The sequence below is a fragment of the Sparus aurata genome, chromosome 12 (assembly GCF_900880675.1).
Source record: "Sparus aurata chromosome 12, fSpaAur1.1, whole genome shotgun sequence".
Classification (NCBI taxonomy): domain Eukaryota; kingdom Metazoa; phylum Chordata; class Actinopteri; order Spariformes; family Sparidae; genus Sparus; species Sparus aurata.
In genome coordinates, this window is record NC_044198.1 from 10,576,624 (window position 1) to 10,601,697 (window position 25,074).

Consider the following 25,074-nt stretch of genomic DNA (forward strand, 5'->3'; position numbering starts at 1 on the left):
CAGTCTCTCTTCATGTTGTTTATGTGAAAAAAGATCCTGAGCACAATCAAACAAACAATAGTCACAAGCTGAATATTTTCTACTCAGACTCAAACACTGAAATATGACAAAACATTATTATTAGCGGCAACAGGCAGTGGGTACATCTGAAATGTGAGGTTTGCTTTTAGTTTTTATATAGGATGGTTATTGTTCCTTAATCAGACGAAGGTGAGAGAAATAATTCAACACTGGCGGAAGGAAAGTTATTTATAACGCCGACAGTCTTTAACAGTGATAACTGGAGGTGATTCTGTTGGTTCTGTCTTATAACAGATTCTTCAGGATGTGTTCGACAGCATCTGGGAAACTGTCACATGTCAGGTGGGGAGCGGGGTTGATTTTCTTTTCATCTCCTTCTCTGTATTTACCTGAGAGATGACAGGAGAGAAGGTGGGAAGCCAAGAGATGAGAAAAGAATATAGACAAAAATACAATGATATGTAAGATATTGTGGCGGTGCTGGCAGTAAATAGTTTACAGTCCAGCCCAACCTGCATACAAATATAAACATAAAACATGGAAATCAAGGGGAAATGCCCAATAAACAAATGCTCTTCCCGGTATAACAAGTACTTCCTACAAGCCCCGGTGGAAATATAAAGGTAAACAGAAGGTAAACAGAAGGTAAACAGAAGGTGTATAGGGGCTTGGGTTTTTAAGGAGTTCCATTTCCTCACTCAAAAGTTGTTGGCAGCCAAGAAAACAAAGAAGGGCATAAACAGACCAGAGTTTCTGGCTGACAATCAAAGGGGGATGAGCTCCGCAATGAGCCAGGGACAGATTCAGACTGAGGGTGCACGCCACCGGTGTGCCATTTCCCACCTCCTTTTAGCCTTCACAAAAAGGGTGTTGCTGCACCATGATTGGCTGGGAGGCAAGCTGCTTCCACTCCTCAATCAAGAGTCAGACTTTCCACCCTGCGCACAGGCGTTCTAAATTCTGGAACAATTGGACTGCTACAATATAATGAGGACATTAGAGGAGAAGATGATTTCTGGTCAGTCTCCTTCAGTGAAGTTCAGGTAGAGACAGCAAGGGGAAAAACTGGGAGGATGACCGAACCTGGCGCAGGGATGAGAACTGGAGGAAGAAATTTTTTTGTCTTACCCGTTCTGACCAGAATTCCCAACATTCCTGCGTTCTGAGCCCCTCCCACATCGTCTCTGGCGTCCTGTGGAAAAACAGCAACAGCAGAACTTTTATCTTTTTCTGCCTGATCAGGTTTCACTTCCTTTGGGGTTCAAGTTTTCCAAAGATGGCTAAATGTATTTTAGCAAATAGTGAAAATGAATGTATGGTATGTATTGAAGAAATTCATCATTCAAATTGAACATTGTATATTGTACCATGTAATTTGTATTTGGTTACCGACTCACAACAGCCTACACTCTCCATGTATGTCTACTGAAATGAGTTTGCACTAAATGTTGAAAAATACCTTAATTAACTTGCTTATTGAATCACAATTGACAATATACTTACATCTCCTATCATGACAGCTTCATTTGGGCTACATCCTAAATCAGACAGCGCCTGTTTAAGGGAAATGAAAATTTGAGGCCTCAAAATCATGAAATCAATTCAGTAAGACTGTGCAAAAAAAAAATAAAAAGAAGGTTAACTCTTCTGTTGGTCAAGTTAGAGTGCATTTTAAATGTTTGTGATAAATACGAAAGCCTCTTCTATTTTCTTGAAACGTCAATTTCTAACCTGTGTGAAAAACGTCTTCTCTGGCTTCCCCACCACGGTGGCTTTACAGTCTGTAGCATATTCAAGTCCCGTCACGAAGGGCCCGGGGCCGAGGGCCAAACCATCCTTACGTTTGTAGTACCGAGCCTTGTGGATGGCAATGAGAGGAGCTCCATCCAGAATCATTCTGGGGACAAATGTACACGATCACCAGGCAGCACTGCATTTATAAAACTGATCATCAGAAAACAGAAGGAAAAGAACTGTATAGTCAGTGATTCTGCAATTTTATCTATTCAGAACGCAGATCATTAAAGTTAATCGCTGATTTAGACCTCCCTTTTTCAAGGAAATAAAAGCAAAGTAGGAAAATCAGTAAAGGCAAATCATCCCAATCACCTAACCCTTCTGGAAAACATCTTTAAATAACTGGAACTCAAACGCTCTGTGACTGACTGAAGAATGCGTCTGATCAATGAGTTCACCACCTGAAAGCCTTGTTGAGTGTTTGGTAGTCGAAGTGATCGGGAGCGAGCCCAATGACGACAGCATTTGGCTCTGACGTGTCGATACCTGGAGATGTCACATAGAGAAGGGACAGACATGCAGACGGGGTTTCTTTGGTTCACATCGAGTTGAGTTGATTAGGTTGTGACTTTCTTATCTTGGTCACAATAAGTAAACATAACGGGCTCTCGTGATGCTGCTGGTCATTTTGACAGTTTGCAAACTAAATGGTTAATTGATCAAATGAATGTAGTCATAGTATGTTGATTAATCAGTGAGGCAACAATAAATAAGGTGACTTGTGTACGTCTATCTTTGTTTATAACGTTAGACACTGAAAAATACTGAGTGACGAACAATAATTGAAATATCTACAGTGATTTTTCATTTTCAGCTTGTTTGATTTGATCGCTGAAACAGATGAGTTTCAAGGAAAAAAAACTGAAAGAAAAAAAAAAACTAATTAACAGCTAAGGCATGGTCTCTCTCTCTCTGTCTCTCTTTCCTTCTCTCTAACACACTCACATGCGCACAAAAAAAAAAACAGCTCCCTACCGGTGAAGTCCTCCAGTGCGCTGTGCTCCACCAGCAGCAGCGGCCTGTGTTGTTTCTGCTCTAACAAACTCCTCGCTGCGCTCAGTGAAGTGAAAATCTCTTTCTCCTGCAGAGTGAACGTTAATTAAAAAAAAAAAAAAAAACACAAAGGCAGGCAACAGAGCAACAGAAAAAACAAAGCAACAGCGACATTTTATGTGTTGTTTTTCAGGTGAATTCAAAGATCGCATGATGTGATTCTCTGTTTAAGAAGCAGCACGCCTGCTTCCTCCTCGCGTATTTTATTTCAGTTTTTTTTTTTCAAAATCACGGTGAAAGCATCTGCACTAAATGAAATATGTCCCTGGGTGTTTCTACCTGGAGGTTGAAGTCGAGGCGCTGCAGTCGTTCCAGTAGGTTCCTCTTGCTCTCCTTTGTTGTGTTGGTCACAAACTTCACAGCCACGGACGCCTGCCGCAACCTGACAGCACCGAAGCATAAACATCCTGCAGTTAAAGGCACACTCAGATAAATAATGCAATAATCCTAGAAGGTGGGTGGGCTGTTTCCTACCTGTTTAGGGCGTCCTGCGCCCCGGGTACCGCCGTGTCTTCTATATGTAGAGTTCCACTGAGATCGATGAGCACGGCCTTCAGAGCCCGTCTGCCCGCCATGCTGGAGACCTGCAGAGGAGGAAGGATGGTGAGTGTGAGCTGAGGTTCTGAATACTTTTTGCAGCTGCAAGAGATTCAGTGGCCAGTTCGTTTATATAGAAATGCACTAAAAGCAGCGTTTGTATTCCACATTGCCTTTTGGTTGGTGAAATTCTACTTTCACTTCATTTGAATGAACATAAAACAGCCAAACAATCAACAGAGGCCGATTTTTAACAGGTTTCGGTCCTCATCAAAACCTGACACCCACTGAGCCTCGCTGTTAGATGGAGATGGAGTTCAGTCTCACTGATTCTGATTTTTTTTTTTTTTTCTAAACCTCCAAATATAACCAAGGTCCCCTGTAAATGGAGCTTTACTCAGTTTAAAACAAGCTTATTCTGCCTTAATAATGTATTATTTTAAAGATTATACCTTCATAATCATAATTCACATCGGTAGAATTTATCAGATTACTGCGTTGTTCAAACCTGCATCAGGACCAAACTGAGAGGATTACTGGCCAGTTTGTTCCCAGAATTTATGACTTCCTGCCTAGAATGCAGATTTTGGGATTGTATTTTACTGCTCTCTCCCTGTGTGATCCCCCATTATTTAGACATGCTTGGATTTCTGTCATGTAGTTATCAATGCGAGGGTACAATTAATGCTCTTAATGCCGTCCAAAATAGCTTAAACACACACACACACAGACAAAGCCCATTGGTCATGTGTATATTACTGGTATTTAGCTCAACTAATAACAGGAAACTGTGGAGAGAGGAGAGTGCCAAACTGAGAATAAGCTTATTTTTCTGTGTGTGTTGTTTAGGTGTGTGTGTGTGTGTGTGTGTGTGTGTGTGTGTGTGTGTGTGTGTGTGTGTGTGGCGTGGGTGTTTAAGGGAAAATGAGGCTGTAACTGAACAAGCTTCATGATTCTCTGACACCGACCTTTGTATTGAGTCTTCTGCATGACCTTGTGAACTTTAACCATTATAAATGACTGGTAAGTGTTTATGCAGGTCCTTTTATTGAACTGGACAATAAGGCAAAACGATTTTAAGAATTGTATATCTGTGTCTTAGGTCAAAGGCCTTCTCACATAACTGTCCTAGAAGCATGAGCGCAGGTCTAAGCAGCAACATTAATCATGGCTACATTCCATAATTTATGATAGTTTCTTACAATATATAGTTATATTACTTTTTTTATTTTATGCTGATTAGTAGTAGTTGATCAGCAGGTATTACTGCCACAAACACTGCCACTTTTAAATAACAAAGTAACATCAAATAGGAACTTTTACATCAGATGTATAGTAAGTGTAATAGTATAACATCAAGTGCAGCTAGTCTGTCCCTTCCCTCTAAACTCTAGAGGGCCAGCCAGGTGAGATATTTGCATTTAGGGCATTTAGCAGACGCTTTGGTCCAAAGTGACTTACAGTAATTCATACATTTATTCACACACCGATGGCGGTGGCTGCCGTGCAAGGTGCCGACCAGCACATCAGGAGCAGTTCGGGGTTCAGTATCTTGCCCAAGGACACTTCGACATGCAGACCAGGGGAATCGAACCAGCGACCTTGTGATAACAAGACGCTGGCTCTGCCCCTGAGCAACAGCCGCCCAGACATAACACTGATTAATTAAAATACGGTCAGAGCAGTTCCTCTCTGATGAAGAATCACAGAGGTGTTGCACACGGTGAAAAACGTCGCCTGTAACAGCTAATATCAGTGTTTGATAATGTCTAATATCTGCCCCGGCCTGGTGGAGATAAAGGATTTATTTTGTTGGTGGTGGTATGTTTTAAGATTACGTTTTAGAAGCAAATGAGGATTACATTAAATATAGGAGCATACGTCTTTGGTTGTTGTTTGTTGATCTGTTTTGACACCTTTGACAGCATCACTAACTCTACAGCACAACATTGTAGTCGTGGTATTATTTATTATTCAAAATGTGTACATATTTCTTTACCTGTGCTTCTCGTCTCAACTGTAAGGACATCACAGCGTTCATCTGTTAAGTATCACTACCTTATTTCAACTGGCCTACAACATCAATGTAATATTTCTTTACAAGCTTTCCATTCTAACACTCATCATGATATTGTAGTCGGTTGAAAGTCTTGTTACTTTTATGTTTTAAGTTTTGCCTACACATTTACTACACAGCTAAACATACTTTGACATTCTCGTGCGTGCTTTTGTGGCTTTCCATTGTGATTTTATGACCATACAATTGAAATTTGCACATTTTATGAACAACAACACCAACTGTTGTGATATTTACAAGCTGGCACCTCTCAAACGATTTACGGTGAGATTATGTTATACTGTTCAAAAGCTACTACATGTGTATATATTTTTTTTCTTTAAACACACACCTTCTTTATCAATATCAATGTCTTACCTACATTGAATGATGCTAACCGCTAAAGTGGCAGCTTTTATAGCTCGTAACTAAAACTTTTCATTTTTGCACATTAAGCGACATCTCTGTAGACACAAAAAAATGCGGTTTTAATCGGCAAAACTGCTCAGTAGCTGAATAAAATGTACAAATGTGGGATGTCACTGCTAACCGTGCTAACCTTTAGCAACAGCAGATGCTCCTGTTTCCTGTTGACGTTTCTTCTTCGTTGGTCAAAAGTGTGTTTCAGCCTCTTTGAGTCTTTGAGCTCAGTGCTGCCCCCGCAGCTAAAACGCCACAACTGCTTCTATCCTCTTTTAAATTCTGTTGTATTTTTTTTTCTCTCTCTCTCTCTCTCTCTCTAGAAAAACATGTTTTAATATCACTCTCATTTTGACATTACTCTCTCTCTCCTCTTCACTTTTATTTCATTTCCAACTTATAGGTTATAATCAGATAAGAGGGTTATCCCTAACCACTTAATCACTCATTAGAATAATAAAAAAAAACATATGCATCCCATCGCACTAACAACCAACAGATGTATGGCATTAGTGGGTCATTACGGCCATCCAGATAGATTTAATATGGTGGGAGGTATTATCAAAACGATAATAACCTCCTCTCTGCACGACGCCAGACATGACTGATCAAATCCTCTTTTGATGTAGTGAACAACAGTTTCCCAGTGTTGTTTTTATTTTTCATTTATGTAAAAATGTTGTGCTGTTCATAACTATGAAAAACATGATGTAGGGAACTAATCTCATGGTTTTATTGTGTTTGTCCAAACAAAATATCCTAAATCAATACCGTCTTTTTGAAATCCTTTTTATTAAAATACGTGTTTCGGTTGTGATTTTTTTTTTTTCTCTCTTTTAGTGTGAATTTTTGGAAAAGATCAACTAATGTTATTGACATTCAGCATGTCTACTCTGTATTTTCATTTGATGTGCTGAGGTCATTCTTTGGGAGTATAAATTCCCTTACTGTCCATCACCTTTTCACATTTTATGTTAGTAACATTCAAAATACACTGAAAGTGATTTTGTTTTCTTTTTCCAATTTCAGTATTAATTCTAAATTCTAACATGTGGCAAAATTATTTCTCTTTTTTGTTCTGTTAAGACACTTTCAGGGTGTGAAGTCCATTAGGTACAACTTTTTACATACAAATATCATTTTGTAACAGATTTGATGTCTACTTTTTAAATACATTTCCACAAAGAATTCATCAAAAATGAGTAGGAATGGAAACGAACCTGTCAAAACACCACTCTTATGATTTATTATTGAGAGCGTAAACACACAAACACCACACATCCGGACCTGTGAAGTGCAGATACATATTCATGTACAGTCGCCTGTGATCGCTTACAGATTTTCCTGTGAACCCACAGCTAAATTCGGACTAATCACAGATCAAAGTGGCTTTACTGTGCAAATCTCCCTGATAAACATATGCTTCTAATTCCATCAGATCCCCTATTTCCCTTCTCGCTTTCTCCCTCCCTCCCGCGTATTTAGAATCGAAAGGACAGTAGTGTTAATAAAAATATTTTGGAGCTCAGATACTTCACAACATATGGGGATTATTGATGAAGTGGAGCAGAGATGGATGGGCAAACAGTCCACAGGAATCTGTCAATATTTACCCAAAAAAGAAGTGGATGGCTACTGGCACAGCGTACTCAAGTACAAGTAGTTACTTGGCCAAGTTAAAGAACTGAAGTGAATTGCAATCCCATGAAAGCTTGAAAATTCCCCCAAGAACTGCTGGTCTGCTACAAATACAACAAAGCTTTAACTCGTAGATTTGATTGGGAAAATGAGGCCGGTGAAAAAAGAAATTAAACATACTGATCTTAAACCTCTCCATACCCGCAAACACAGCAAAACAAAAGAAAGAGTGTTCATGAAAATGACTTAAGATGTTTATTTCAAGTCAAAATAAAACAAAGAAATCTCAATATCTTCCCAATCATGTTTGTGGCATTTAGTATTGATGTGTAAACAGTACACACTATTAGCACGAATCCAGACTCATGTCCCAGGTGTATGCAGACTTAAATATTGTTCAGTTAACAGGATTCAAGTTCAATTCAATTGGTGACAACACTAAACCCTTTTACATTTCAGGCCAGGTAAATACACAATGCTGGCCTAAAATACAAATTGGAGGAAGTCATAAAAAGAACATTTTGTTTCACTTTCATCAAGCACCAACAAAGCAATTAAAAAAAGAATTTTATATATATATATTTTATAGATGGATAGAAATGTAACACCACTTAATAGATAGAAATGTAACAACACTTAATAAATAGTTAGATACTGCTCAGCCAGACTGCTGACAAAACACTTCTAACACGTTTCTCATTTGTAACATGATAAAACACATGGAAAATACCATTCATGATGCTAACATATCATGAAAGTGAGGACAAACACTAAAAAGTTTTGGATTGTGAGCAAATCTTCTTGTGTGACATTAAAAACTTCCGAGACAATTTCCATTTCATCCTTTTGGTGTCCACACCAGCCATATTTTCAGGCAGGTGACGGATCAATTCTTCTTCTCTTTGGCTATGTTTTTTTTTTATTCCCATGCCAGCTCCCTGGAAAACTTTTTCACCCTCCAGATGACTGGCAAAGGCAGGAGTCACTGAATGACACATATTTAAGTGTGAATGTGTGTTTGTTCTTTGGCACATATCTGGTCCTCCGGCTTCATGTTGGCACTCGGCGTGCCACTGTCAACCAAACACTAGTAACAGGGCAATGCAGGCTGAATTCACTATTATTAAAGGCACTGTGGAAACAAGAGAGTAAACAGACACAAAGTAAATTACATATACTCAAGTTTTTAACATCACAGAAGAAAGGGTAGTACACAAAATGCGTCTGTGGCACAAATAACTAAGTATCAAAAGTCTGGTGAGTTCACGTAATCTCTGAATAAATATTTCCTGATTTAGCTGATTTTATACTGCATCTCTTTATGAAAAAGTTATGCGTGGCTGTCTTATGTTGAGACAATACTATAAACTGATGCAAGTGATAACTGTGTTTTATTTTGTTGAATAGTTCTGTGTTTTGTTCCAACAACTCCTTTATTCATTGGCAACAGTGACAGTTGACATTTTAAATGATATCCAGTCTTACTAAACATAACACTCACTCAGGACTCTGTTTATTTCAGCAATTAAATATAATGTTTTTCCTCAAGGACACAAGGAAACCAGCCCTCTCACCTCTCATGACAGTCCGGACTGAGCGGATGAGATTGAGGATTTGAGCTTTGACTCCTGGATCGTCCCCAAAACCTCCAACTCCCTGATCAACACCCCATCCGACTGCAGAGACACAGAGAAAGAGACAGGAGGAGAAAAATATAAACAAGTCTATCAAAAAATATCAGAAGCATTAAGGTAGTATCATCTGGTGAGAGTAAACGGACAGTGTATATGTGTATTTCTGCATCATAACCCCAGTTTTCTGCCTTAAAATCTCAACATGAGTCTTTTCAGTGCTGTAAACAGGCAGCTAACAGTGCAGTGACGTTTCACACCTAGCTAGCTGCAGTTAGCTTGCTGTACGGCGTCATTTCATTCAAATGTTTAATGTACGTCGTATAAAACATGTCAGAGTACTTACTTTTGCTGAGGAACCTCTCCTCATGCAAGACGGCGATTGCATTAGTGCAGAGGATGGCAGTCTGGATGAGAGAGTACAGTGTAAACGCCATGCTGGCAACTTCTTCTTCGTCTCCTCCTCCCTCCTACCCCTCCTCCTTCTTCTTCTTCTTCGGTCACCACTCCCAGAGATGCAGATGCCGTAAAGGGGAAGCGGAAGTCGTACAACAGAATAAACTTTGATTTAAATGTATTTTTTTGAAAGTTTTCATAAAAATTATTATTATTATTATTATTATTATTATTATTATTATTAGTAGTAGTAGTAGTAGTAGTAGTAGTAGTAGTATTGTTTTATCATTATTATGATTATCATTGTTTATCTTTGCGGGTCACCAGCGCACATTGTGTTTCAAGTAATCTTTCTTGAAAAAGGAGAGATTAAAAAGAGAGAGAGAATGTCAACATATATTGAAAAATTAAATAATATAAAAAGCACATTTTTGTCTTTTTTGTGTGTGAATATTGATTAATAATCAGAATCACAAAATAATTATCCTGTTCAAGTCTAAATGTGTAATTTTTCCCTACCTGTGCATCTGTTAGTGAGGTCTCTTTATTTCAGTAGTATGTACTATATGTATGTTTTTATATAATTTATCTTTTTCTGTTCTTCCACCATGTAAGCCTTTGACTTAATACGTTGTCCTGTCACATATGATTGACTTGATCTATTTTTATCATTTTAATGTACAAACGCGAAATAACCCTGTAATCACCAATATGTTTGTGTTGCTACAAAAGCATCAATCAATCAAAATGATAATCAAAGTCAGACAAACCACATTTAGGATTTAAATTAAAAAAAGAAAATCAGAAGCACTGGCTAAAATGAACTGGTAAAACAGGTAAGACCTAAACATGAAAGCACACCCTGGTTATTGTATAGACTTTTAATTTACACATAAATAGTAGAGAAACTACAAGAACATATTTAAATACATCTGCATTAACAGTTTATAAGGATAACATTTCTCTCAGTAAATGACAGCTTCATCCATTCATTCATTTCATTCTATAAACAAGGTGGCTGAGGTCATTTTTATTCTTTATGACATACACTTGACTGCACCATCGTCATCATGTCTTTTTCCTTTTCTTTTCACGTTAGAATAAATTATATTTCACAATCAGGGTGTTGAGCCCTGATACTCAAATAAATAAATAAACAAACAAACACATAGATAGTCACACTGTGAGGTTCAGTATTCACACGTATGACATGTTATACAGTCAGGTGAAATCATTTACAGGTAGATATACAACATCGACCAACTTCAGTCTTTTTCCTTGCTAATGGCCCGGACCAAGCTCGTTTGGAGATCAAACACAGAGGAACGGCCTCTCAATGTCCATCTGAATACACCACAAATCTATTCAGCTGCCTCCACCTCTGAGTGGAAGTGAAGCCTGTCGATAAATGCTATGAAAATGTGGGTGAAGGGTAAAAAGCACCTTCAGGGTGCCTTTGGGCAAAGGATTCTCCAGCTGTTCAATGTGCTCGGAAATTAACAGTAGAAGAGGTGAAAAACGTCAAATCTGAAATGCATTGAACATTGTACTGTATGTTTTTTGTACATTCAGAGAAATCACACCCACATACTAAAACTGCTCAATTACTGTACAGTTTGCATAAAGCGTGAAGCCTTTTTGTGATACCCACCTGTATTCATATTGATCAAATTGCATCATGAGGTTTAAAACCCAAAACATTGATACTTTAGTTATTTGTTCCCCTTTGTTTTGTTCTTCATCTGGCATATTCAAGTGAGGGAAATGTAGCAGATAAAACCTGGGTGCATCATGTTGATACTTAGTATTCACAGGGAAAGTTTGGTCAATCAACACAACTGGACATGATGAGGAGAATCCCTTTGGGATCAAATGTTGCCAGGGAATAAAGGTTGGTATGTTTCTTTCTCTTCAGGGCAACAATAATAACAGCGACAATCTTAGTGTGAATTCCATCCTCATCCACAGTTTGGTGTATGTACAGTACAGTTGGGCCAGCAGCAGTCAGACTGTCATTTTTCTCTTCGTCTTTTAAGCGCTTGGAAAAGTTCAGAGCGATATGACTGCCTTCCTGGTCATCTTCAGCCCTAAAATTTACAAAAAACAAAGAAGGGTGTGGTTGCTTTGGTCCTGGTTGGGTAAAGCTTTGAGTCTGACGGAAAGAGCAGGAGTCCGTCCGTGTCCCCTCGTATTGCCAGTTTGGGCCCCTTTCAGGTCAATCAGTTTGGGGAATAAAGTGGACTCAGGGAAGAGGATCAAGGCGTCAAACTTTTACCAGCGTGCTACCAAACAGCAGCACGAGCTGGTCCGAAAGTGTTCCTACCAGACAGAGTTGAAGTGCAGGGCTATTAACAGAGGCTGTGCTGCAGAGGCAGAAACATTGCAGTCCCAGGGAAATGAAAGACATGTCTATATATACTATGAAGTGTCATATTTGTCTCTCTTGAATATTTCTCTGTCAGTTATCATTTGAAAGTTGCTTTGTTTTAATTGATCATGGGACAGAAATCCAGGCAGCTTCTTCCTCTAATGTGGGATTTTGTTGCCTCCGTCTGCAAAGACAAAACATGAATAAAAAGCCAATATTAGTTTCACATTCATGTTCAGTGTTCTTATAAAGACTGAGGTCTTGATGCACAAAGTCTGTTACAGAAAGTGTGTGAAAGCTGGTGAAAGCCGTTCTGAACTAAAATATAATGTATATGCTATCACATGGTTGAGATTGCTGGACAAGGATAACCAATTCTCAAGCAAGTAAAACATCTAAAAGTGATTTAATTTCCATGAATTGCCATTAAATCACTACCCTAAGTGAAAGATACCACTTCAATTTGCAGATAGTGTGTGTTGGACTGGCTGTAAATGATCAAATTAAGGCAAAATGTGCTTACAAAAGAGCTTAAAAGAGTTTTGTGTTATTAATTGTCAAATGTTAATATCCTTTTGTGACAACTACCTATGTTGACATGTTTCCATTAAATTAATTCAAAAACACTCACCTATTAGCTACTTGTTAAGATGGGAGCTGATCTTTTCTTTTCTGATGATGTTTGCGTAGGGAATCTGAAAGAAACAAAAGTTCAATTCAAACGTTAAATTAATTCTAAACAGATAAAACTTTAACATATTTATATGCATACTGAAGTTTTTTTTTCTTCATATGTGCCATACAGTACACTGATATGGCCTGGTAAATGTTGATAATGAAATCATAATGAAATAGAAATTTAATTTTTTTTTAATTTAACATTTAACATTATTTTCTCTCATAAACTTTGTAAAAAGAAACGATAACAATAAGATTCCAACAAAGGTCCTTAAAAAAGGGCAAAGAAAAAGTCAGAAACATACAAAGTTGAGGTGTGATATTCAATCAATTTCTAAAACATGTTGCAGGAACATAAATCTAAAAATTTGTTGGCGTTCATTTGAATGTCTGTGTGAAACAAATGTGTCATTACTCTCAGACAGATCCATCTGCTGCATCTAGACGCATTTGTCAATTTTGAACGATTTATGCACGCACGTGCACTTGAGCGTGCACGCACATGCTCGTAAATTAGCTCGAATGCCCGTTCAGTCGCCTGTCTCTGCGGTTACATGAATGCGGCATGCGCTTGTGTGTGTTTTTGGTGGATGTGGTTTGCGACCATGTGCACGCAAGCGTGTACAGTTGTTGCTTGTGTCAGAAAGCAAAGACAAACGCCGTCTGTCAGCATGTCTGCCAGCTGCTCGGGTGATTGATGTTGACGGAAACACTCAGACGACTGCAGAGGAACCGCTCACCCATGAAAGACAAACTAAACGATTGGCTCCATCTTTTGATGGACAAATAAGCAACAGCAGAAGAGTCCAATCGAATCCAATTGAGGGCTTTATTTATTCTTCATTTAATTTCTGTTTTAGTTTGAAGACACGGATGTCTACAGTCTACTGCAGTTCCAGTGATAATTCAGCTATTATAGTCACATTTCCTAATGATTTAGATTTTTTTCTTCCTGTTCAAACTCTGTATCTATATTTCATTGACTGAGTATTTCATAATTGGTCTTAATTATGTTAAGTCTCAAAATCATTACCAAAGCAAGCACTTTGGTTTTTTATTATTATTCATCTATGAAAGGATGTTATATTTGTCATTTAAAGGCATAGAAATTATATTTATTTTCCATCAGCATTCAACACTGATTATGTCATTAGCAGTCTTACCATCTGTAACTGCTGGACCATCTCTTCTCTGTAGGCGAGCTCTCGTTTCATCTGGTCTTGAAAGTTATCTGAAATTAGCGCAAAAAATCTATTATTAGTCTGAGCTGTGTTATCATTTGAGTAACTGATTGAGCGCAGTGATAAAAGACAGCCGATGGAGGATGAAGGAGATTTATAAAAACAGGAGGAAGAGGTAGAAGAGGGCGGCTGGGGGAGGGAGACAGGTACAGAGGAGAGAACAGAAAAGAACCTAAAAAAGACAGACAAGGAGAAGCTGCCCTTCAGAGTGCGGAAAAGAAAAGCGAAGGGAATGAAAAAAAAAAGACTTACGGAAGACAGGAAATGGCGAGGTGCCCTTCAGAGCGTGGAACTCTTGCTCCAGTCTCCTCCTGAAGTCGATCTGCTCCAGGAGAACCTTCTGGAGCTCCTCTGCAAGAGAAGGAAGACAGATGCAAAAAGGATTGTTAGAAATGAATATACTGTAAAAGATATATCTTACTTTTGGTGGTACAGGAGTGAGAATTGTGAGTGTGGCTCAAATAAACAGTCTTTACCTTTCTCCATGTTCTCAACATCCTTCTTTAGCGGCACAGGAGAAGTCGCACCGTGGCTTTGATCACCTGATAACACAGAGAGAGACAGGCCACATTTAGATAAAGACTGCAACATATCAGGCACATGGAGTAATTGCTGTTCCACTCTATTCTTACACATCAGACAGTGTACTTCATGTGCAACGCATGATTTCGTATCAGTCTCATCTTCTCTCTCTCTCTCTTTCTCTGTCCCCATCATCTCTGCCAGTCTCCAGTGGAGCACTGTAATTCACTCTTTGGCCTCTAGATGTCAGTGTAAGTGTGTGTTAACACTTTGACGGCACTGTAAATGGAGACATTTACGGCACTCGCTCCCTGACATGTTCAGTCTTCTCCTGTCGGATAGTATTGCTTCCTGGTAAGGAAACATAAGAAAGACACTTGCATCCAGGAAATTAAAGTAAACTGATTTTGCAGCTCACAACCCTGAAGATCTGTGCTGAAAAGTAGAAGTTTAAATTGCCATTCCACCAAGCTTCCAGATTAAACTATTACATTGCAATGTTACTTTACTACCATCACCAGTGTCTGCATGAGGATGGAAGAACCGAAAATTCATGGAAATCAGTGTTATCAAAGTTACATCATTTCCCCATTTCATGTGATGTTTGTCCGTGCTCTTTTTAAATCAATTTGACTGTTGGAGAACTCTGGAAGCTATTGTACTTGTTGCTTTAAAACTTCACCATCTTCCTCTTTTAAAAAACATCTTCACATCACACGCTGTTTTCAAATTTACCACCGTGAAAGTTCCTATATTGTTTCGTGTTCGTATGAAAGTGTTGTGTGTGCTCGCGTCTGAATTGTGACAATGAGGCATTGTGCGCCTTAAATGAAGCGATCCAGCAAACTCGATATGTATATTCTCCTCCAGTCATTTCACATCCCGGCTCCTTGAGCCTCCCTACGCTTCTCTCCCTCTCTCTCTCTCTCATTTAGAGCAGAGAGAGCTCTCCTCTCTTCTCTCCTCTCTCTCTCTCCTTTCCTCTCCTCTCTCTGTCTCATTTGACAAGCAAATTTGCAGACAGTGCCCGAGGATAACAACCTCGTTTGACAGTCAATTAACCGTGAATAGTCAAAGCCAAGGCGGTTTGCATTACATAAATGGAAAATTAGATTATTTTTTCTCCCTAGAAACAGAGGGAGAGTTTAAAGACAGTGGAGGGGGGGTGGTGGGACTCGGAGGAATCAGGCCTTCTAATCACGTAGAGCTTCCCACCGCCCAGGGAGACGTTTGGCAATCAGGGGAAAGGTGGTCTCATTTAATTTGTTTCGTGTAATTTTTCGAAATACATTATACATTATGCGCTGGGATCATTACGGTGTGTGTGTGTGTAGGGGTTTAGGGAGTGGGGGGGGGTAGATATAAATGTTGGCACAGATGTCATAAAGCACTTTTAATGTCTTCCTGACAGATATAAAAAGGCAATAAGCTGTGATCTTTTTCAAACGGGGAAGGGGTTTTTTGCGCTGAGGAAGGGAAAAAAAGGCAATTATGTCGTCAGCGATATGGGTCTAGGATGGAGATTGCTAGCGCGGCTGCTTATCTCTGAGCTGATGTTTTCTTGTTGAACTATAACGGCCCCCCTAAGAGTAACAGCCCTGGCGACAGCGCCGCTAAAGAGAGCAGCCGTGGCAGAGCGCCGGCAGAGGCAGCTTTCCACTGCTGTTCCATCTCTCCTTGTATTTATATGAATCCCTGAACTCACTGTCTGAGTGGAGGAGGAGGAGATGGAGGTGGATAAAGCTGACGCTGAAGAGTCTCATTTGTGTAATGAGAGGACGTTGTAATTTATGTGTAAAGTAAAATTATTTTTCCAAATGAAAGTCTTGTAATTGGCACTGTTTGTTTTATGTGTCGACATTTTTACATCGGCACTGTGTGTGCTGAATTACAACAGACAAGACCAACTGTAGCTTACGACGCCATTACATAATACACATTTTTATAAAATAATGTGTTCATTTTTTTTATCCGCCTCGCAATATTGACAATTCTTTTTAATCTCTGGCTGCAAATAAATTACATCCCCGCTCCGTAAATTAGTTTTTAGAGATGCCGCTTACAGTCAAAAGCTACCTTCGCAATAGTGTTTTCGTTTTGTTTACCTGATCGTGATTCAAGCCAGTGTCTCATACAGACCTCAGATGTCCTTGTGCAATGTGAAATTTAAATTACATTCCAGTAAAAGCCGAATGCAGAAATTAAATTAACCCTGCCATTCTGACAATAAGACTTCTGGGAGTATCTATTTAAAATGTTGCTGTCTTATTTTCATCTATTAAGTTGTAGTTTGCCGTCTGCAGCTGCTCTACAATCACAAAAACATATCGAGTGTGTGTACCTGAGCTTTCCCTCCAGTAGTCGGGCGCTGAGGTCTCACTCTCCGGTACAAAGAAACTATTCTGCTCTTTGTTTTCCTCTGAGAGAAAATGGGACAGAGAGGCAAGACAGAAAGAGATTTTCAGTAAGGACCATTGGTTGAGCTGGTTATCCAGACACATGGAGATAACTAAGTGTGCGCACGGTGTGTGTCCTCTGTGTGTGTGTGTGAGCGACACCGCCACAAAACACACACAAGACATTTTCTTCGGCAAAGGGTCAGAGTGGGAGATGAGAGGAGCAAATGAAACGTCACAGGAATATGAGCCTCACAGGGACACGGCGACACTATAAAACCACTCACTCAGACACTAAATGAAACAAAGATGCTATAATACAACTGGCTCAGACGTCTGATGAAACAGATAGTGTGTAACAGTTTGCTGAAATAGCTCGTGTAATGCTTTTTGATGAAATGGTGTAAAAAATCTTTTTCAAACATTTGATGAGACCGAGATGTAGTAAAACGACTGCAGGGTGAAAGATGTCGGGTCAAGCAACCGATGCAAACAGTAGAGCAAAAGGTAAAGTGATTTTTGTAGATGACATATGTTAGAGAAAGAGAAACCGTATTTTTGGTTTTGCAAATACTGAATAGTACATAATGTGTTTAAACTTTTACGATAACAGTATTTAACAGTTTAGAAAATGAATTTTACAAATCTGATGTGATATTTAAATGTACATTTGTTGAGCAATGTTTGTGAGAATAATCATATTTTTTATAGTGTGTGATCTACCTTTACCATTCTTAAAAGATTAAAAATGAAGTCTGTGCTTACCAGAAATGCTGGAGTTGTCTTTGGTTGCGTACGCAGGTAGTCCTTCGTCTCTATTTTTGTGAACCTGGAAACAACAGACGATCGGTTAGAATCTCTCGCCTGTAATGAATTGTATACAGTGGATAAATTAAACAGATTGGAATATAAATTACAGGCCGCTTGAATTTGATCCGGTGATGTGATATTTATTTTGTTATGTCAAGATGGTTTTCAGAATTTATTTCAAGCGTTATATATATATTTTTTTACATTTCTTTTTAATATTTTTTGTGCAAAATTTGACTTATCAATTATAATAGTAATAGCAACATTACTTTGCTATGACCTAATTTGTAGTATAAGGTTAAACCATTTTTTCCCTTGAGATGTATTTCTAGTATGTTAATCTGTGGATGGGTTCACTTGTGCTGGTTTAAAAAATGCTCTTCATAGCTCTACCTCCCTCCTCCGCCTCTCTCTCGGAGGCCTGGTTAATGTGGGAGTCGACAGGTTAAAGATTAGAGTTGCCCTAACAGGCTGGGGTGACAGAGGGAGAACAAACACACCGTGGCCATTAAACAATCCACACCTGGGCCTATTAGGCAGGATCAGAGTGGGGTGACTGTTTCAATTTCTACAGGGAGAAACAAGCCTATCAATCTGCTTATGCAGATCACATCGCTGCCCGAACTGCAGCACCATTTAAATAATAATTAGTTAAAGTGGCCTGGGGGGATATTTACGTTTTTGTAAGCTGGGTCCTCTCGGTGAGGTGGGGTGGAGCTGGAGAGAGGCAGGCTGGCAGTAGGGGAGGCAGGCAGGCTGGGGGACTCCTGCTGGATGAGGTCTGAGGAGGAGGGAGGGGAGGTGCTGGGATACACCGCGCCACTCCCTCTCTCCTTCCCCCTCTCCTCTCCAGGATTGTCGCTCAGTGCAGAGAGGTACAGGTTGGTTTGAGTCTGTGACGGCCTGTTGGTAAAGTTTGCCTCCTCCTCCTCGTCCTCCTGCTTCGACGACTCCACATCCACCTCCCCCTCCTCCTCACTCTCCACTCCCTCTGCCTCTCCGTCTCCTCCACTTTCGCTTCCGTAACTGCAGCTGCTGCTGGGCGACAGCCGCTGGTGGCGGTCCGACCTGGCCACCACGACCCCAAAGTCCTCATCTATTGCCCCAGTGACTCCTCCGCTGTTGTTGTGGAGCTTGGCGATGCTCTCAGCATCCTTGATCACAGGGCGGAAGGCCGAGCCGTAGCTTGGCTTTCTGGCTTGGAGATTTGGGGTGTCCAGGAGTTTGAGCCAGCCTTCAGACGTCACAGGGCGAAGGTCAGGGGTTACCGTTGTGCACTCTGGGTCAAACAGCCCAGATCGGGGTGCGGTTGTCCCGTTGCCTGGGGCCATGGTTGTGCTGACACTGTTTCCACTGCCAGCTACTGCTCCGTGCTCGCTGGGGTCTGAGAGATCTAAAAAGGCCTGCCTGAGAGAGGGGTTGTCTGCCAGGGAGGAGAGGGCGCTGGGTTGAGGCTGGAGGTAGGTGGGGACAGGGATTCCTCCTGCTGCTCTTGGTGGCCAAAACATGCAGAAAGGAGGATAAAAAGTGTCTTTTCGCCCTGGCCACAAAAGACCCGACAACCCTGCTCCTTTCTGCGCACCTGAAACATCACTGTCATCTTTTTTCTGCTGGCAGAGGCCGAACGCTGGGAATGGGTAAGGCGAGGGGAAGAGCGACGTGGGAGGGAACTTCTGCAGCATGCCGAAGCCTTTGCTTGGCACAGGTATGACAGGGTAGCTACGAGGTGTCTTACGGGGAGACAGGCTGCCTCCATCCAGATCATCCTCATCTTCATAGCGGGCTCTTTTCTGGGCACCCAGGTCGGGTCCCATCATGTGAGGCACCACTGATCCTTGAAGAGTCTTCATAGAGCCCATGGAGGAGCAGTGGGATGAAGAGGGCAGCGCTCTCTTCCGGCTGCCTCCATTGAACATAGCTTTGACGTCTTCCCAAGCATAAACTAACTCATCGGCTGGGATTTTGTCGCTTAGTTTGAGGTGTCGTCGCCAGGAGTTGAAGTTTGCAGCGTCGGGCTGGGTGTACTTGGCGTCTGGCGTGCGATGGGAATGGAAAATGAACTTGTTTGGTGAGAAGTACATGTTGCAGAAGGAGCATTTGATGCATTTGGCCCTTGAGCTGTTGTAGCGTGCCGGGATGAAGTTACCACGGCAACCCCATGCGCACTCATGTGTCACATCGAAGGCAAAGTTGTCAGGGAGTTTGGGCGGCGAGTTCTCTCCCAGGAAGGACTTGCACAGGCGCTCCGCTTCACGCTTGGTGATCATGCCACAGCGGCGTGAAGAGATGGGCATGGCACCGGCCCGCCGAAGAATCTCCAACTGAACCGGAGTGCACTGGACACACGTGATGCCCAACGCCACCCGACGATTATGAATCTCATTATAACTGTAGTTCTTGAGGAGTGTGTTGGAAATCTGTGCCAGACAGAGTCTCTCATTGTGATCAATGACCAGCGACACGATGGGAACACCGTACAGGATGACCTGGCCAACCTGGTTGGGCTTGAGGGGCGAGGAGGAGGACGGAGAGGGGGAGGACATTGAAGAGGATGAGGAGTGGTGATGGGCAGATCTGGGTGGAGTCAGGGGTTCTTGCTGATAGGGGCCTGTTGAGCTCGTCATTATAATATCATTAGGGCTTGAATGATGGGTCTTGTCCATAATGCAGGAAAAGTGTTTGTAGAACAACCTGCATGAGAAGAAGGGAAGAGAAAAGAGTCCATGTGCATTAATTTTTGAATCCTAAAAAAATATTTCTTGTTAAATGTTCTAAACTCTATTACACACAGTATGAAACAGTAATTAAGATTTATTATCTAGCTAAGGTCTAAGGTTGATATTGTTTGTTTAAAAAAGGAAAAAAGGTAATATCTTAAATTATATGCATTTCTAATGAAATGTTTCTGATTTGCAATCTAAAGACATGCGCCAAAATATATCTATAAACTTTATCTTTTAAACTAATTAAATTTGGATGTACAACATCACTGTAAAACAAAAAACAAAAACAAAGAATAAAGGACCCAAACATGCAACTCCAGGCACTCTTACAAAATTATTGAGGGCATAGGAGAAACATACACTGAATAATCATTGATCTGGTTTTACAAAGTGTTTGGTCGAAAGCAAAATCCAACACGTTATTTTTTTATTGTTGCTCCTATCAATAAAAAAAAAATGTATCAGAACAGAAAGTGTTTTATTTAGGCTATCTTGTTATTTACTGAATTATTTCCACAAGATGATAGGCAATGTAGCATTTCATAGCTCTTTATTCATTGCTCTAAAGTAATGAGTGCTTTTGCCTTGGTTTGTTTTCAACAGTAGTTGAACAAACTATGAGAGAGAATAATAACACACTCTTCAAAAAATAATTGTCACAATTAAAGTGCAATTTCATCAAGATTTCCTCCAAAACTAATACAGACAAATTATTGTTTCGATTTTGCATTTTGATGTAGCACAATTGTTATTGAGAAAACGTTGTAACCTAAAAAGGTCATCCCAAAGACAGACAGAAATGTGGCAATTTTATTTTTAAGTATACTTACTACTTTACTACTTAATACTTTAAGTGACACTATCTAGTCAAAATTATGTATTCTTCCATTTTTGTCCCGAATTTATTTACATATATTTTCTATATAATCAAAATAAAACTGCCAGAAAATGTACTGTAAAATTAAAGTTTGTATATATAGATTTTCATGTGCTGTATGACAGCAAAATGTATCACGAAATTACTTTAACAAATTGTGTTATGAATGTACAACACAAGGCACTTTTTTTGCTCAATATCAAAAGTTAATAATAACATATTTTTTTCGTTAAACGGGCTTTAATATTTCATAAAGTGGACATTTTATATTTCAGTAATTTTACATGTCGTGTGTCATGTTTTAAGAACAGAAGAAAATATGAACAACTTCCGAAAAAAAGAGAAAACACTTTTTTCAGCAATGTCAGCAAATGCTTTTTTTTTTTTAATAAAACAAATTCCATATACATTCATGACTAATTATTTACACATTAAATCAAGAAAACATTACTATAACATCGTAATGTAATATAGTTTTACAATGTTCTAGACAGGCAGGTTTTGAATTAGAACTCATTACAGCGCAATACGAACTGATACGGTAGGCTACGAGTTGTGTGGGCCGAACAACAAAGTCGGCACACTTTAACTGAAGTGTTCAGACACTGGCTTCATGTAACACACTATATCGAAGATATTCTATAATTTAATTTCAATGTTTCGTTTCTAGCAAAGTAACAGTGTAGGCCCTTTCAGTCAGGCATCGTGTTAAACTTACATAGAACAATATTAGTTGACTAAACGGGAGAGTTTTAGCAAACATATATCATGATGATGATCATAATAATAATAATAATAATAAGAAAAATAAGAAGAAAAAGAAGAATATAGCAATTCTAAATTAATGCAAAGGAATGTTAGTTATCCACACACATCTTTACAAGCTGTTTCTTCGCTAAATCATTTTGAAGCCAGGTCTCTGTTTCTGTCTCTGTCTCACAGTTTTACCTACATTCTAACCAACTTTACATCAGAAGTGGTCGAGCAGTGCTTACCTCTGACTCCGGAGAATAATCCCCCAAACGGTCACAGCGTCAAAAGAAAAATAATAATAAATAAATAAAAAAAATATCTCCGTCACGAGAGAAATCGATTTATCCTACAAAGCTCTAAAAAACTCATTTTTGACACTTAAAACTAAACAATTTCACGGAGTTATATCCGGGAAACACATGGACAGAGTGTACCGGCTTTTGTCCCCGTCGAGTGAGCAGCTCGTGAGATGTGAGTAAACTGCGCCGCTCGCGCCGGCTTTATTCGCCTTTCAGAGACGCCACGCGCCGTCCTAATCCCTCTCTCTCTCTCTCTCTCTTTCTCTCTCTCTCTCTCTCTCTCTCTCTCGACCACGCACCTGCCTTGCGTTTGATTGGCGTGTAGCGCGAGTTCAGCCCACCGTCCAGGACACACAGGCACGCACACCTTTCCACGCACACTTTATTCCTCCTCTCATTCACGCGCCGTCCGCCTGCACCGCTAACGTGACGTCTCCAGTCAAACTAACGGAACGGACGTTCGAGCCCGGACGGTATCCTGCGCGTGCGAGGTGGCGCGCGCACGAAACGACTCGATGAAAGTCTCCGAGGGAGAAAACTGAGCTGAACTTTGATGACAACACAGCAGAGCAAAGCCCAAATTCAAAGATTAGCATCGTTTTTAGCTGGTTTGCTTGCTACCTTTAGTGACAGAACTACAAGCTATCACCGTCAGAGGAGGTCTGCTGGTGGACTGTGTGTGTGTGACTTGTGTCTTTAGATATTTGAGGTTGAAAAAAACAACAACCCAGGAGTGTGACTCTCTGATTAAAGCGTGGTTGGCAGAAGACAGCCAGACGAAGCTGGCATCAGAAATGTGGTTTTTAAACACAGCTGGAGAAAAACTTCAGGCTGACCACAGGGCCAAAGACAGAAAATGTAAAGATTGAGGCAGCAGATGGATGGGCACATCAGAATAAGGTCTGTCAGTAAAGCTGATTCCCTCATTCAATGCTAAGAAGGTTTTTATTTATATTTTTCTTGAAACATGCTCTGTATGTATGTGCAGGTTGTTCAGACAGAAGGAAGCATTCTGTAGGCTGTGTGTTGTAATCAGCAGTCAGACCAGCTCCCAGCTAGCACCAAATTCTGTACAAGGCACTGATGGTCCTCAAAAGTTGCAGCTTAATTTTATTTCTTTGAACATAATCAGGGGGGGTCAAGATCTGGACTCTCTCAGTGGGGTCCCAAGAATTCCTAGCTGCAGCCCTGCTCCAAGACCTAAACCAGGCATCTTGCTCTTGCTGCTCAATTACTTCTTCCACTAAAAATATGCAGGCAAATTACAGATATGAAGGCACAGACCTAAATATGAAGTCTGTAACCCAGATATTAGCTGCCTCATAGTCATCAGCATATGGCTGAAGGAGGCAAGGAAGGATCTCATTTGACTCTGCATGGGGATGCAGTGAAGTGGTGTCCCAAATACTGATTGCGCTTGTTAATTAAAAGAACTTAATGAAGTTGTTTTCAGGACAATTCTTCTGTGGCCTACTGTGTTTCATGTCTGGGATGGAGAAAACAAAAACCTTTACGCCTCCAGTTGAGCACCAATTTCAACCCTTCTCTGAAGTTTTCTTGGATGAAACGTGATCTAATTTTTCTCCCAAAGAGCTGAGGTTAGACTAACTTTGCAGGATGCGCATTATTACTGTTGTTATAGAGGCATACATTCAGATTTAAGATGAAATAAATAATTACTGTGGGGTCAAAACAAGCAGGGATGCAATAAAGAAGCTGGTAAGTTTATTAAGTCTCACATTCTGAGCACTGCATATACACTTTTGTGAGTAATTTGGCAAGTCAAAAAGAAGATATTCATATCCTGATATATGTTAGAGCAAGTAATAACTCAATGTCAGCCATTTCTTTTTCTAGATAGACTCTCAAACAGCAAAGTCACCTTTGCTAGATTATCCATAAAATCTCTGAAACGCACAAAAACATTTAAAGTTAAAAAGAAAGGGAAAAAAGTAATTAATATTTAATCAAACTTGTTATTTTATTTTATTTTTTCTGTCTAAGCATTTCTCTCAATCTGGTTAAAAAGGTTGTAATTTATTCTCGCCCAATCTTTTCTAAATAGCATCTTAATAAACATGACAGGGTCACTTTTACCCTCACTCAAATCCGCGCGTGTTTGTGTGTGTGTGTGTTTGTGCGTAAGCGACACAGCAGAGAGCACGAGCCCCATCTGCTCCTTTTCAAACCAATTTAGGCTGTCACCGCGCGTGCTTTTGTCTCGCGGACGGACGCCACAGGAACACTGGCTGAGGTGGGACGAGAGGGGGGCTGACGGGCGCGAGCCACGCGCAGGGCCGCAGCTATCGAGACGGCTGACGTCACAATAGAGCGATGAGAAGAAATAATAATAGGATACAAAAAGACAGGTAGAGTCGTCCTGATGGCTAATAAACAGTCATTTTTACGGACGAAAAAAATAATAATCATGAAATGTTTGTGAGTTATAAAGAGCTCAGTGGTGAGTTCACGGCCTCGTAACTTTTATGGGATTTTTTCAACTTAAACATTTACCCGCAGATTTGTTTCTGTCCAGATTTGTGAATTTGCTCCAGTTAAAGTCTATGAATATATATATATATATATATATATATATATATATATATATATATATATATATATATATATATATATAAAGATGCATATTACTTATTTATTTATTTATTTGTTGGAAGCCTTGATACACTCCCGCCAAGAAATGCAGCCATAATGTTATATTAAAACCACAAAAAGACAGGGAACTAGGCGTATGGCTGCACTGACATCACTAATGAATCAATTACCGACAAATTCCCTGTTTTTTTTGTGAGAGCTGAGATGATGCACAACTTGCTCTCTCTTCCCTGAGACAGATGTCA

The 25,074-nt window shown here is 40.0% G+C and overlaps 3 protein-coding genes across 5 annotated transcripts; all 3 read right to left on the reverse strand.

Annotated features, from left to right (window-relative positions):
• Positions 1–61: 61 nt before the first annotated feature.
• Positions 62–6,110, reverse strand: hdhd2 (haloacid dehalogenase-like hydrolase domain containing 2). Of its 2 annotated transcripts, none has more exons than XM_030436846.1 (9): positions 6,024–6,110; positions 3,346–3,455; positions 3,151–3,253; positions 2,794–2,899; positions 2,220–2,304; positions 1,753–1,918; positions 1,525–1,575; positions 1,150–1,213; positions 62–410 (listed from the first exon to the last, which is right to left on the reverse strand). In XM_030436846.1, exons 2-9 carry the CDS (start codon positions 3,444–3,446, stop codon positions 307–309), a joined length of 780 nt encoding a protein of 259 aa, XP_030292706.1. In that variant the 5' UTR covers positions 3,447–3,455; positions 6,024–6,110; the 3' UTR covers positions 62–306. The 2 variants fall into 2 exon arrangements, with proteins under 2 accessions (XP_030292706.1, XP_030292707.1); XM_030436847.1 differs by lacking the exon at positions 6,024–6,110 and adding an exon at positions 5,843–6,004.
• Positions 6,111–7,107: 997 nt separating this feature from the next.
• On the reverse strand, positions 7,108–9,660 carry ier3ip1 (immediate early response 3 interacting protein 1). The gene is made up of 3 exons (XM_030434717.1): positions 9,500–9,660; positions 9,097–9,198; positions 7,108–8,654 (listed from the first exon to the last, which is right to left on the reverse strand). The coding sequence occupies exons 1-3, from the start codon at positions 9,588–9,590 to the stop codon at positions 8,599–8,601; spliced, it is 249 nt and encodes an 82-aa protein (XP_030290577.1). The 5' UTR covers positions 9,591–9,660; the 3' UTR covers positions 7,108–8,598.
• Positions 9,661–10,503: 843 nt separating this feature from the next.
• Positions 10,504–22,484, reverse strand: skor2 (SKI family transcriptional corepressor 2). 2 transcript variants are annotated; one of them, XM_030434862.1, is made up of 9 exons: positions 22,160–22,484; positions 18,242–20,255; positions 17,520–17,583; positions 16,700–16,777; positions 14,313–14,378; positions 14,089–14,187; positions 13,759–13,826; positions 12,549–12,612; positions 10,504–12,101 (listed from the first exon to the last, which is right to left on the reverse strand). In XM_030434862.1, the coding sequence occupies exons 2-8, from the start codon at positions 20,225–20,227 to the stop codon at positions 12,556–12,558; spliced, it is 2,418 nt and encodes an 805-aa protein (XP_030290722.1). In that variant the 5' UTR covers positions 20,228–20,255; positions 22,160–22,484; the 3' UTR covers positions 10,504–12,101; positions 12,549–12,555. The 2 variants fall into 2 exon arrangements, with proteins under 2 accessions (XP_030290722.1, XP_030290723.1); XM_030434863.1 differs by lacking the exon at positions 16,700–16,777.
• Positions 22,485–25,074: the final 2,590 nt, after the last annotated feature.